This window comes from Bombus pyrosoma, linkage group LG1 (genome assembly GCF_014825855.1).
Source record: "Bombus pyrosoma isolate SC7728 linkage group LG1, ASM1482585v1, whole genome shotgun sequence".
NCBI lineage: Eukaryota > Metazoa > Arthropoda > Insecta > Hymenoptera > Apidae > Bombus > Bombus pyrosoma.
The window spans coordinates 427,535-440,746 of NC_057770.1; the positions used below are offsets into that span (position 1 = coordinate 427,535).

A 13,212-nucleotide genomic window follows, 5' to 3' on the forward strand; every position below is an offset into this window, starting at 1 on the left:
TGATCTTGTTTGCTTAAAAGGAATATTAAGACCTTTGTTATGTACACCACATGAAAGATATTATGGTTGGATTATGTGTGCTTTAAAATTGGAAGGCACAATATATTTATGCCAAGTTTGACACAGAAATAAAAAGAAAGTGAATCGACAAAGAGTGATTTTCTTAAACATTGAGAGAATTTGGGTTACAAATTTGAGCAATATATGGTAGCACATAAAATAAATTATAAACAGATAAACAAATCGTTATTCCACTGCACATTTTATCTTTAATAACATAAAAAACTATTCGATATAAACTTTATTTAATATTAAGTTACAGCATTCACAGATCCTGACATTTCAAAATGTATGAACCAAAATGAAGAATTTTGTTGTATATTTAAGTCAAAATTTAGTTATAATATTTTGCTTTATGCAGCTGAAATAGATGGAATCTGTTCTCAAGTAGATAATAGGGAAGGAACTTGAGTCAATAGAATTAAAAACTATTTATCATAAGGCACTTTCTAATAGGCTATCAAATAGCAGCTTTAAAATGTCTAGTTGGTGAGCTCAGTGTTATCCTGTACGTATTAAAAATATCATATATCCTTTTGGTAAAGATAGGTGGTAAAAATAAGGAAGGTATTGTTACAAAAATAGAAGAAGCGAAGAAAAGTACATTAGAACATTGTATCACAGTAATCAGGACAATTTTAATAATTTAACAACATGATGTTATTTTAGATCTCCATTTGTTGCTTTTTATAGGGTCAACAAAAAGGGTTAGAAGCCTTTGTATTGGATTTTTAGAAAAAGTAAAAGAAATAGTTTGCGAGGAGCAAGATAAGTGTTTATATAAATTTACATACGATCCAAAACGAAATACAGTTGCTTTTTTTGAACAGAATCTTAATAAATCAGAATATACATTTTTACATTCATGGTACATTGAGAACATAAATTCGTCCGTATTCCAAGGAAAAAATTAAACAATTACTAAAATTATTTAAATAACATTAACGCACAGTTTTTGTTATTATTATTATTTTCTTTAATATCCTTATTATATGCATTTAAGAATTTTGACCTAAAATTTGTTTTATGACTGACATTTCTTGATGAGACATGGGTTGTAACATTAAACCTGGAACAGGTGGATTAAGTTCTAAATCTCTCAATTCATTCACTTTAATTTTTAAATTGCTTCTTAGTTTATTAATTTCAATGTTACATTCTCTTTGATCTGTAATGTAATTGTAATGTAATAAATGTAATTAACGTAGTAATAAAAATATAATTATTATTTATTTTATAAGAACATTAAAATATATAAAAGAATGACATAGAAGTACCTTTGACAAGTAATTCCTCTGCAGTTTTGGATGGCATCTTGAGCAATAATGGTCCAATAGTTACCCAAAGTTTCTCACAATTCTGCTTCTGCAGTGCCCTCATTCCAACTCTATCATTGTTTCTTCTTTTATCCAAGGCAATTATTTCTTGCCGATCGGTAAGGATCTCATTAGCTTTTTCTTCTACTTGTTGTATATGTTTTAAAGCCTTCTGTTGATCAAATTTCATCTATAACAAGAATTATGATTAGCTAACCAAATATCATTTCACATTCAAAAATACTTTTACAAAAATAAACATCATCATTAAGACTAAATTATAGCACAGAAAATTCACATACGCATTTAAGATATATAAAAAACACAAATTACATTGTATTCAGTCTTAGAAGTATTATCAAATATTAATGGTTTATGAAATTCTTGTATATTACTTTATGACAAAGCAATGCGCAGCGCTCTTTCTTTTCTAACTTCCCTATTAAGTAATTTTTCCCTGTCTTTCTTATTTAAACACTTAGATTTAGATGTTTTAAAATCATTAACTGCTGTAGTATCTCCAGGTTTAAAATGAGTCACTCTGTATTCTTTCTCATTGGACTGTCCTATTCCCTTTCTATCGGATTTTAGGCAGGTTTTAATGGGATATTTCATTCCTTTTCCTGTAGGGCCAAGACCACCTTGTTCGTCCCATCCATAATTTAAAAGCATTTGGTAACCTTTATTTTGTTTTGATATTCCATACATTATATTTGTTAATTTTGGTTTACTATTGAAAATATGAAGTGTGGATGTCTCATGCTTTTTCCAAGTTGTTTGGTAAAAATTAACTTTACAAATTTTACAATAAAATCCTGTACCTTCATTGGAACATTCTTTTCTATCATCATTACCTTTATGGATAATATCAGTGCAATTATTCAAATGTCCTACAAGCTCTGACCTTATCTGCAATGGAACATCAATATTTGTTCCAGAAGCGTTTGTAACTGTTTCTGGTAATGTTTTGTTAGGTTCTTTGTTGGGTTCTGACTTTTTCTTCAGCAATGCAACTATATTTAAATAATTTTTTTTCAATGCCAATTGTGCTGCAGTAAGACCAGATCTTTCTCTAGCTTTTCTATTGGCACCAAGATTTAATAAAAATTCTATAACATCTAAGTGACCACAATATGCAGCTGACATGAGAGGAGTCCAACCAAAATCATCGGTCAAATTAACATTTTCCCACGTCACATACTTTGATAGAAATTTTAGATCCTTTTGTTCTACTGCTTTCAATATAGCATTAATTGTCACTTTTTCTGTAGCAATTTGATTGTGCTTTGTCCTTTCATTTGATGAAAACTGTTTCGCTGTTATAACTTGATTGTTGAATATTTTTGATTTGTAATGTTTTTGTTCTGGGTGTGAAGTCACATCGCTTTGTTCATTTGTAATTTCATCATATGCCTTTCTTGCTTCATCATTTTGAAAACCTAAGCAGTGATCTTCCTTTTCTGTAGATATTGTTGGTTCACAAGATTCTCGAACGAATGTTTTCCATGTAACATCGATGTTATGAGAAAAAAAGTTACTTTGTTTTAACATTTCACATTTACGTTTAGTTTTTATATTTACGTATCAACACTAAAATTTTACGTACGTATTTAATGGTTAAATAATAATTGAAGACATTAAAAAATAGCTTACTGTTGCAAACTTTTTCATTCAAACACAATTACCTTTATAACCACTGTAGTTTTATCCTCAATTCTACTGTTTCAACGCTGTATGTAACAGTGACACAAGCAGGTCTCGACATCTCGACACTCGTTAGGGAAAACTGTCCGAAAATTGAGTCGTAAAAATTCAGCATGGAGGATAACAGAGTGGTCGTTGTGCGAGACACACAGAGATGAGCAGAATGTTTCTGTCTCTGTTTAAGCATTCATAATATGTCACGCATGCGCAGAACGAGACCTTTTTTTTTTTTCATGTTGATTTTTCATGACTCAGTTTTCGGATGGTTTCTTCTATGCTTTTGGTATATGAGTGTCGAGGCTTGTTTATATGGCCGTGGTATGTAGTACAGTCATAGACATAATTGTCTATGAGTATAATACTTCTAGATGTTAGATTGACTATGTAATATAGAATTTACTAACCGTTTCAGATATCCTAAATATTTAAATTATTAATATATGATAAGTATTTAATCTTTTTAAATTTTGTCAATGATATTATTAATTATTATTAGAAAATTTTTCAATATATAAAGGTTTGTGGAAATAATTCAAGTAATTCAATGCTGTCATGTACACTAGAAATACTTTTAAAGTTGTCTTCCACCGGCACTGTATGCTCTATCTATGCTTTGTCTATGTTCAATGTTATATGATCGTACTACGATCGTCGTAGTCACATGGTCACGTAGTAGCATGAGTGAAAGGTATCGCATACTCGTATGAGCGCTTGTACAGGTATATAGACAATTAATTTTTAATGTAAGAATATTTTGTAATAACTAAAAGAGAATGGCTTTGCAAAATGTCACGAAGATAGCGATTGGATGGTAGGTATGTTGATATAAAATATAGCAATCGCTGTTTTGTCGTAATAGTCTTCTTTGGTGGTTAACTTTTTACTTAAAGACTCGTAAAAGATAAATGTTTTTATTTGAAGCTTAGTACGATTAATATTTCTTGAAACTTATTATCATCATTATTACTATTATATATTCCATATGCATCATTGAATAATTCTTCATTTTGCAGGGCTATATCTGCTGTTATAGGAATATATGCTTTTACGTATGCAAGAAGAAGTGTACAGGAAAAAAGATATCAGATTATGAAAACAAAGCAAATTCAACAAGATTCTGATATTGCTAATTGAATTATTTATCCATTTCAAATATCATTAGATAATAAGTGGCAGTTATCTAAAAAATGGCTGGATTACCTCAGTTTAGCGAAGAACAATTGAAGCTAGTGCAAGATATAGAAATAGAAATGATGACTGATATGTTTCATCGCATGACGGCAGCATGTCATAGGAAATGTATTCCACCAAAGTATGTCAGTTCAGAACTAAGCAAAGGTGAATCAGTATGTCTTGATCGTTGTATTGCTAAATATTTGGATGTACAAGAACGTATTGGCAAAAAGCTTCAACAAATTTCCTTGCAAGAAAGCAAATTTGTAGAACAACCAAAATTAAGTTAAATAAAATGAAATAAAATATTAATTTGTTAAGATAAATGTCGGTAGAAATCTCATTTTTATGCATTTAACAGCTTTCTCTTCAGGAGATGTATAATCTTTTTGGTAGACGCAATTTAATGAAAAATGAAGTTCTTTTTGTATGTTCTGTAAAATACTAAAATAAAGTGTAGTAACAAATTTATTCTATATTCAATTGTACAGTATGAATAATGTAAATATAATTAGCAAATCATTTAATATTTCGAACTGACTAAATAAAAATTCAATTTGTTGCTGTCTTGTACAACAAAAACGATTTTCTTTTCCTTTTTAACATACGATTTGTAAGTAGAAAATTGTTTATTTCATCGTAATACATAATTAAGTAGAAAAACTAACAATACAATCAAAAACTCAGTCGATATATAAACACAATGATATTTTTGGTAGCACAAAAAATTATGTACAAATTTAAGTATCATATTAATATTGAAATTACGTTATACCGTAATATTCTTATTTTCCCCTTTAGTGCAATTTTTGTTTAAGGAGAATGAAAATTGTTCTTCTTCCTTTCGTTGTCCAAATTATTATCACATCATGTGTGAAACAGTTCAAATTTCAATTTAAGGAATTATTTATCGTTAACCAGCAGTTTTCTCCTTTACCGGATGAATTGTCGCTAATGCTAGTGTATGTTGTCCTCCACCTGCAACTCGTATCACTGTTTTCCCTTCCAATTGCTTTCCTTTGACTAGTGTAGGTATCTCAACATCTTCTTCTTCTCCTGTACCTAACTGGCCACTTGAACCCATACCCCATGAATATAAATCTCCTGTATACAGACGTATGATAATACCATATGTTTCAAAAGATGACAATAATAGTATTGATAAAGAAACAACAAAATAAACTATGATGGTAGCAAAAGAAAAACTCTACCTAATTCAGTAACAGCAAACGATTGGGCACTGCCTGCTGCAATGTCAATACATTTAAAGGAACTTAAGCTAGGAACTAGTGTTAATTCTTTTGCATCCAAACAGTTAGATCCAAGTCCAAGGCGGCCATATTCTTTACGGCCCATAACAAATACTTGACCAGAATCATCTAGAGCAATTGTATGATGTTGTCCACTACTAATGTGCCTCCAGGTCTTTCCACTAAAGGTTTTTGAAATTTGTGGGTGAAAATGAGTAACAGGATCTTTCAAGCCTAAAATTTTTATGTAATATTTAACTAAATCATATCATAATGATTTTTAAATCAGTGTTATTTGTTAATATTTTGTTTGAACTTACCAATTTGATAATAATTATTTAGCCCAAATACATATATATCTCCCTTCTGATATTCTTTAGCAAATGTACAATATGTTCCGGCCCATATATCATTAAACTCTAATTTCTTAGTAACTTTAAATTCAACTAATCCAGGAGTTAATAAAGGTCCCATACCATGACGGGTATTTCTACTAGCTGCTCTAGCAGCTACTCGTCCTAATTGACCTTGTTCTCCACATCCACACGTGTATATATGCCCATTTTTATCAAGTAATACTAAGTGATCAGCACCAGATGCTATTTTAACTATTTTTACATTAGGCAGTATTTCTATCGGGAACCGTTCGTTTCCATTTAGAGTTAGACCCATGGTGCCATGAGAATCCTAAAGAGAATATCGTAATTTCTTGTCATGTATTTCTTAAAATCGATAGTGGATTAGCAGTTAAAGCAAAAGAAAATTATACCCTGAAGGAACCCCATGCAAATACTCGTCCATCTTCTAATAAAGCAGCACTATGAGAATCCCCAGCTGTCACCTGAATAGCTTTGCCGGGCAGGTCAACAGAGTCTGGTTCAGTTTCAGAACCATCTCTAGACGTATCTCGTCCCAATGCTCCTTCGTCATTGCAACCAAATGTTAATACTCCTCCAGTTTGTCTTAAGCACACATTGTGCATACCACCAGCTGCTATAGATACAACATCTTGATATCCAGGAACAGTTGCTGGACGTGTTTTTTCAACAACTTCCTCTCCTAAACCAAGTTGTCCGACATCGCCTTGTCCAAATACTAATATTACGCCGCCAGTCGCAGATTGCCGTAAATCGGGTTTCACAACTAATTCTGTGAAATGCATCCAAGTGTTTAGCTACTTTACAGTATTTAATTTAGTGACGTATACAATTATATTTGTGCCGATCCGCATTTGTCTCAGGACACGAAATATTCGCGCCGCTATACAGAAAGATTATTAAGACGATTTCACGAAACTTTTTTTTGAAGATACTAGTATACTCCCAGCTGGCAACTAAAACGGAGCAATAATTATCGATCGTGGAACACATTGCTTAAACACATGTGCCTCGTGGTTTTGCACTTTCAATAAGATTTTTTATGCTAATACATTTTTCACCGCCAAAAATATACTCGTAAAAATATTAGCTAAAATCGAAGAAATAGCAACTTGCCTTGTTTTTTCCTTATTTGTTTTGGCTCCCGTTGGCTTTTTGCTGGAGCCGAAGCTGGTCGTTTTGTTGCTTTCCTTGGCGGCACTAAAAGTATATCAAGGTTATGTTTACAAATATATGTATAAAACCTATTTTATGACAGTCATGTATGGAGAAACAACCGATTTTAATATCGCCGCTCATATACGTACTAATTTTTCAAGATAATTGTTTTAGAAATGGAATATATAGCGCCTTACTGTCGGTTGGCGCCAAAAAGTTACAATGCTGCTGAACTCGTGGCTGTTGCGCAACTCACCAGAGGCGCTAATGTCTGGATTTTTTTAACACACGAAAACTCGTCACGTTTTATATCTTTGGCTGATTTTCAACTATAGATCTCACTTCCGACGCACGAAACGCAATCTTCGTAACGGAAATTCTATCCCTTCCTTCTTCGATGGACGGTTCGTATAAATGGAAATGTTTCGATCCGGTTTACTTTGGTCCGGTAAACTGTTGAAATTGCAACAAGTACCTTTCATTGGTAAGAATCGCTTATGGATAAAAATCGATTATTTAGTAATCATTCGGTTGTTGTTGCCGACATGCTCGTATATTTACATCATCGGGTTATAGCATAGCTTTGCTTTTCAATTATTCGCTTAATGTTTCCTATATATTCGAGGATGATTTTAACGATATGTCTAAGTAATTTGTAATTCGACTAGTATTAAATATGTAAAATAGAGTAACATTCGAAATATTTTTTGATAAATTTGTAACACTAGGGTATAATTTCCTCTGAGATTTAAAAAAGTCGTTTCCTACCTTTATTCTTTGCTTGATTTTGTCGATAATAATAAACGTAGTGTACGCACATTGTGTGCATGTAAACGAAGAAAAGTCTCGGATACTATCGAATACGAAAACGCCGAGTGGAGTACAGATTAATAATTTAAGTGTACGATTTGAATTGAACGATAGCACGAACTAGTGATAGCCGACATAATGCGTAGTCAGATTTTGCTGCAAACAATTTCCATTGCTTGTTTTGCCACGGTACTCGATAAATTCGCACGATGCGACACGAGGCGACTATCTGGTAAACACCTTTACAAAGATAGCGAAGTTCTCGCGGGTCCTTTGGTTATTCGGCGCGATAAATTCATAATTCTTTCAAGCAAGGTGGTGCGCGGTCACGATTCACGCTACACTGCGAATTAGAAGAGAACAGACGGTAAGGGGTCTTGTCGGGGTTGATATCTCGCGGATAACGATATGCACCAAGAGAATCGACGAGAGAGGGAGTCTAGAAAGAGGAAGAGAGGAGAAAAGAGGGGTGGATTTGAACCAGAGGGGGGCTGGCCGGTTATCAGAGGGGTCAGATACGTTGGTGCGCGCCAGTCGAAGCCGAGACTTCGTCCGCGCAACTACTCGTCGAATTTCTCTGTTGAACGGTCTTTTCCGTTCAAACACTTTCGACTCGTCGATTTATTGCGTCCCCGTTGTCGTTTCTTTTTTTATTTCCTTTACGTCCTAAGGATACGGTTTGCGCAATCCTTTACGTATACTCGATCGCGATCGAAAAAAATTCCGACATTTCCGGCTTTGTGTTTACTTTTAATTTACGTTTAAAGGAACGAACAAATTGCACCAGTTTGGACAGTCGAAGGTTTTACGGTGAGGAAAGCAGTTCATGTAGAAAAATCAAGAATCATGACGAAAGTGCGCCAATACAGATTTCTCTCGCTACTCGTGCACATCCTGCTTGGCGGTGAGTTTGAAAAAAAAAAAAAAACATTCCTTTTCCAGTACGATATCCTGCTAAAAGTCGAAATGTTTCTTTTATCTTCTCTTCTTCTCTTCTTTCAAACGAGAGCGAAACTTTCGACGATGAAGCGTCACGCGAACAGCGAGAGTTTAAAATTTCTGATTATCGCGCGTGTCGAAATTCGCGCATCTTCGTACGACGTATTCGTAAAATATTTATCGCGGTACTCGGTGCCAAGCATGCGGGTCGTAAGCGATAAATACGCGAATTTGCAAGTTTCCGTCGGTTGCAGCGCAGTGCATCGATCGTCCAATTCGTAAGACTTGTTGAGTCGCAGCTTAAATCTTAGGCGCGAAGCTGCATCTACTCGGGAACAAACTTATTCCGTTCGACACGATCTATTCGGGGATCGTGTTTAATCGAATCGAATAGACTCGACCATGCACGGAGATCTGCTTGAATTCTCTGAATCGAGTTAAGTGGCTTCCTAAATGCGGTAAGCTGCGCGTCGTTTTACCAAGGCTTGCACGTGCTTTTAAGAAGTACGATACTATCGTGGGAAGAAGGTAATAGGAAAGGCGAAGAATGCGGACAGATTCGACGTATTTTTGCGCTTTTTAAATCTTCCAGTTCTTTTCAGCACCGAGATCGTTTGAATCGACGCCGACTATTCTCGAGATTTTTGCATTTGAACTTGAGAACTTGATTTTCATTCCAGGCCTATCTTCGCTCCTCCCTTCTTCCTTCGATTTTTCGCGTTCGTCGTACTGTTCGTTCGAAGGTAGAACCTAAGAAGAAAACGATTACAAAAGAGGAGAGCGAATAAACACAAGGCGCGTCTCGCTGTATTACAGCAGTCGGAACAAGGCGATTATTAAGTTTTGTTTCGTACAACGTGATTTCAAATTCGACGTGGCAATGGGAAACACGCATGGTAGAAGGTAAACGAAAAACCAGGAAACGCCATAGTCGCTCGTATAAATATGTAGAGAGGCGGGGGCAAGGCGAATGGGCAATCGGTCTGTGAAAGTACGAACAAAGGTACCGAGCGAACAGGGAAACAAAAAAGGGGGGAGGTGGGAAAAAATAAATCCACAACCCAGTTTTCTCCAGTTATCAATCATCCTGCCGATATTTTGAAAGTACGATCAACATCGGTGGAAAATCCACGGGATGGACGCCACGGTCCAGATAACGTTCCCGGGAATTCGATAATCGTCCAGAGGAAAGAGGATGAGAAGCTTCGGCCGTTCGGCCTGTCTCGCGAAATTCTATTTCTCCGAGAATGTTTCCGCGTTAACGAAACTTTGAGGATCGGCGAATATTGCGGTCTATCTGGCGTAACAGTCGAATGGAAGTTGGCAAGTTTATTTTATTTGATCGCGGTGCCGACCAGGTCGACTCGATTTTCCTCACCGCAGAACGACGCTCTACGTTCTCTGATTTTTATCGTCGATTAGTGCCGGTGCCGACCAGTTTCCAGAGAAACCATCGGTCGTTCGTAACGGCAATCGGCTGCAAGTATCCCCTCGTTCGTCGAGATTCGAGTCATCTTTCATTCAACGATAAAACGTTGTTAACCGGAGGCAATGGCGAGGGAGAAATGTATATTTCGCGAATCGCGGCGAGTTAAGAGTCGAAGGAAACTAGTAGCAGGTGCGTACGATTCGTGCAGGGAAAGATCGCGGACTCAATTAATATCGAGGACGCGATTCACGGCTTAGGATCGGATTACTCGCTCGAGAAAAAGAGAGAGAGAGAGAGAGGGAGAGAGCCGACTGTTCTTCTAGGAAAGAAAAACAACGTGGAAAGAAAGGAGACCTTTGCAAGTAGGTGGGAGCGGAGGACACAGGGTGGAAGGGTGTAACTGGTAGGAATAGGAGAACTCGCTGAATATGCATGAAACAATCGCATATCTCATGCAATTAGCCGAGGCAATTTTTTCCTTCTTTCGTTTTCTTTCGCTCGCTTCAGCTTTTCCCAACTTGTCTCCCGTCTTTCCCTTGATCCGTTGGTTCGTCTCGTTTTATCCGAAGAAAGCAACCGAAAGCTCGATTCGAATATTCAAATTGCATTTTGAATAGCGTTGATACTCGGTTTCTTCCAGTTTCTTCGCCGCTAAACTTCGCCTTTGCTATGTTCTTCTGTCTCTTCTTGCTGTGTTTTTCTTTCTGGTTAAAAAATGTTGATTGCGCGAACTTTCTCGCAGCCAACCCAGTTGATTTTTCGTAGAAGGGCAGACGCGACAACCCTGTGCCGGCGATTGGAGAACGATGGAAAGTATGGCGAAAAGGCTCGGTGTCTTTTAAACATTAACCAGCTTAGAGCGCGTTTTAATGTCTTTGATCGATAGAGGAAGGAAAGGAAGAGAGAAAACGGACGTGGCACGAAAACACGTTCCGTTGACTCGGCAAACATTTTGTTCGCGGCCCTCCATCGATACCTCGCTGCCACGGAACCCGAACGCTTTCGCGTTTTTCCCGGGAATCTCGTTCTTTTTGGAGAAAAAGGCGGCTTTTCCGTTTGGTAAAAGAGCACTCCGTGACTCGCGACTTACTGTGTTCTCAGAAAACATCCATCGCGTGTTCCATCGAGCCAAAGTTATTTTTACGCGCGGTTCTTCCCCTTATCCAACGTTTTCTAATAATTTGTTCGACTTGTCCGGATGCTTTTAACGTCGATAATCTGCCAACCTCTAAGAAAGATATCGTCAAACAACTCGAGGCTCGAGTACGAGATTTGCTGGCTACGTTCTGTCGTTTGGAATTTCCCATACGAGATACGAATTCGAGGAGAACGACAGGTAGAAGGTTCAGCTCGAACAACTTTCCCTGCGATTTTGTTGGAAATTTGCGGCCACGCATGGATGACAAAATAGCCTTTGTGCCAGTACCTTGCTGTTAACGAGTATTAACTCTCGCACGAGGAAATATAGGTCAAAAGTTGGCCGCAGAGTGATGAAACGGGCCGCTGGCCAGCCGGATGGGACCACGAAACGGAGTTAGCCGTGATTTTCCACCGGTCCTGGTAGTTTCAAGTCCAGTTCCGAAGTCCGCTTTTGCTGGTCCTGTTTTTTCAATCTATGCAATTTTCCAGATTTTTTTCTAAATATCTCTGTCCTGATTTTCTTCGAGTCATCGCGATCGCGATTCTCCTTTCGCGAACTCGCGATCGTGAACATTTCGTTCGAAGGTTAGAACGCGAGAATGCTCAGAGCTAGCAGCTCACGTTGAAATCGAAACGAGTTCTCGTCGGTATACGATTTCGCGTGGGAGATCGAACATAGTTCGCTGTTTTTCTCGACGAGAGCAGCGCTTTAAAACAGGATATCCGAAACGCGAACAGGAGGACATTAGATGCGCGTCCCAGAGGATTCGAAACAGGATTGAATTTTCCGAACGATGACAAGAACCACGATGCTCTTGCGCTTTCATCGAACCGACTCGATCGAGAGAAGATTGTGCCCGGTTGCATTTGGGAGTAGCGACGCAACCTTGCCGAAAGAGTACGTAGGTTGAAAGTTTGATTAAACCAGGTCGGGGAATGTGCATTCGCGAAGACCACCTCGTACTGCAGATTTTTTACTCTCGCGTTAGTTGCTCGCGTGAATTTCGTTCTCCGAATGCGCGTATCTCCGTCGAGTCGTCGGAGGGTGGCTTTTCCTTTGTTCTGGATGCGACGCGGGCCATTTAATAGGCCGTAGCCTGTCTTTGCCCGCTTTAGTTCCGCGGAACGGACATATTCCTCTGGTGACTGCGCGTCGTTCCTTCCTGAAACTGTAGGACGACGACCGACGACAGGATCTCGTCGAGTTAACTCGGTAACGAAGAGTCTGATGTTTCGTTGGTCGATTTTGGTTCGCCGGCCGATTCGATTCTCTTTCGTGCGGAGTCGTGAAAATATCCGCGTGGCCGGTGAGTTGGAAACGCGCAGCGTCGGAAACGCTGGAAACAATTACATGGCCGGGAACGTTGGTAGCAGAGTGAATTATACGGGAGCCGAGGGTGGAATATGGCGTTATCCGGCTTGTCCGGCAATTTGAAAGTCTAATGCGAGCTAGAATGATTTTTCTGAAAGGGGTCGCGCGGCCTGCCGTGTTTCGCTTCGTGCCATCGCCACCTGTTGGGAGTGCGAATCCCATAAACTCCCCCCCCCTCCCCAGTTAGCCATTCTGTTCGTAAACAATTGGAAGCTTTTAAGTAATTGCTACGCTCGTCTTGGAAACGCGCTCGGAACAATCGCATCCCGTGCTCTCTCGTCGGCAATGGTTCTTGCTTCGTTTCGTATTCGTTCGAGCCTGCAGCCCCCACGGACGTGCAATCTTGTATCCGATTAGCCTGGATCTTGAAACGGAGATAAAACGAACAACGTTCTTCGTGAATCGAAAGGGCGATCGTTTTCCTTCTAATGAACTCTCGGTACCTGTCCTTGCCTCCATGGACATCGGACAACCGAGTTTAGCC

General features: G+C 38.0%; 4 protein-coding genes across 13 annotated transcripts in view; 2 read left to right on the forward strand and 2 right to left on the reverse strand.

Moving 5' to 3' along the window:
* The window catches only part of LOC122577854 (hemicentin-1-like), a 175,623-nt gene that overhangs the window by 63,794 nt on the left and 98,617 nt on the right, over nucleotides 1-13,212 (forward strand). Inside the window, exons 1-2 of one of the 2 annotated variants that reach the window (XM_043749560.1) lie at nucleotides 7,391-7,522; nucleotides 8,616-8,752. In XM_043749560.1, the coding sequence (XP_043605495.1) occupies nucleotides 8,695-8,752 (58 nt within the window). In that variant the 5' untranslated portion in view covers nucleotides 7,391-7,522; nucleotides 8,616-8,694. Of the gene's footprint in view, nucleotides 1-7,390; nucleotides 7,523-8,615; nucleotides 8,753-13,212 lie in introns of those variants that run through there. The other variant, XM_043749569.1, reaches the window with a different exon arrangement.
* Nucleotides 814-3,392, reverse strand: LOC122577940 (G patch domain and ankyrin repeat-containing protein 1 homolog). 4 transcript variants are annotated; one of them, XM_043749690.1, is made up of 3 exons: nucleotides 1,917-3,055; nucleotides 1,338-1,545; nucleotides 814-1,228 (listed from the first exon to the last, which is right to left on the reverse strand). In XM_043749690.1, exons 1-3 carry the CDS (start codon nucleotides 2,925-2,927, stop codon nucleotides 1,059-1,061), a joined length of 1,389 nt encoding a protein of 462 aa, XP_043605625.1. In that variant the 5' UTR covers nucleotides 2,928-3,055; the 3' UTR covers nucleotides 814-1,058. The 4 variants fall into 4 exon arrangements, 2 of the variants coding, with proteins under 2 accessions (XP_043605625.1, XP_043605611.1); XR_006320441.1 differs by lacking the exon at nucleotides 814-1,228 and adding an exon at nucleotides 3,062-3,392 and having other exon boundaries at nucleotides 1,426-1,566; nucleotides 1,710-2,966; XR_006320439.1 differs by lacking the exon at nucleotides 814-1,228 and having other exon boundaries at nucleotides 1,426-1,566; nucleotides 1,679-3,055.
* Nucleotides 3,694-4,720, forward strand: LOC122577980 (mitochondrial import inner membrane translocase subunit Tim10). 3 transcript variants are annotated; one of them, XM_043749782.1, is made up of 2 exons: nucleotides 3,694-3,799; nucleotides 4,094-4,720. In XM_043749782.1, the coding sequence occupies exon 2, from the start codon at nucleotides 4,268-4,270 to the stop codon at nucleotides 4,541-4,543; it is 276 nt and encodes a 91-aa protein (XP_043605717.1). In that variant the 5' UTR covers nucleotides 3,694-3,799; nucleotides 4,094-4,267; the 3' UTR covers nucleotides 4,544-4,720. The 3 variants fall into 3 exon arrangements, with proteins under 3 accessions (XP_043605717.1, XP_043605699.1, XP_043605708.1); XM_043749764.1 differs by having other exon boundaries at nucleotides 3,731-3,891; XM_043749773.1 differs by having other exon boundaries at nucleotides 3,735-3,895.
* Nucleotides 4,704-7,377, reverse strand: LOC122577926 (regulator of chromosome condensation). Of its 4 annotated transcripts, none has more exons than XM_043749643.1 (6): nucleotides 7,236-7,377; nucleotides 6,997-7,080; nucleotides 6,273-6,652; nucleotides 5,824-6,190; nucleotides 5,465-5,737; nucleotides 4,704-5,357 (listed from the first exon to the last, which is right to left on the reverse strand). In XM_043749643.1, coding segments are annotated over exons 1-6 (1,296 nt in total). In that variant the 5' UTR covers nucleotides 7,237-7,377; the 3' UTR covers nucleotides 4,704-5,166. The 4 variants fall into 4 exon arrangements, with proteins under 4 accessions (XP_043605578.1, XP_043605571.1, XP_043605596.1 ...); XM_043749636.1 differs by having other exon boundaries at nucleotides 7,188-7,334; XM_043749661.1 differs by having other exon boundaries at nucleotides 5,185-5,326; nucleotides 7,188-7,329.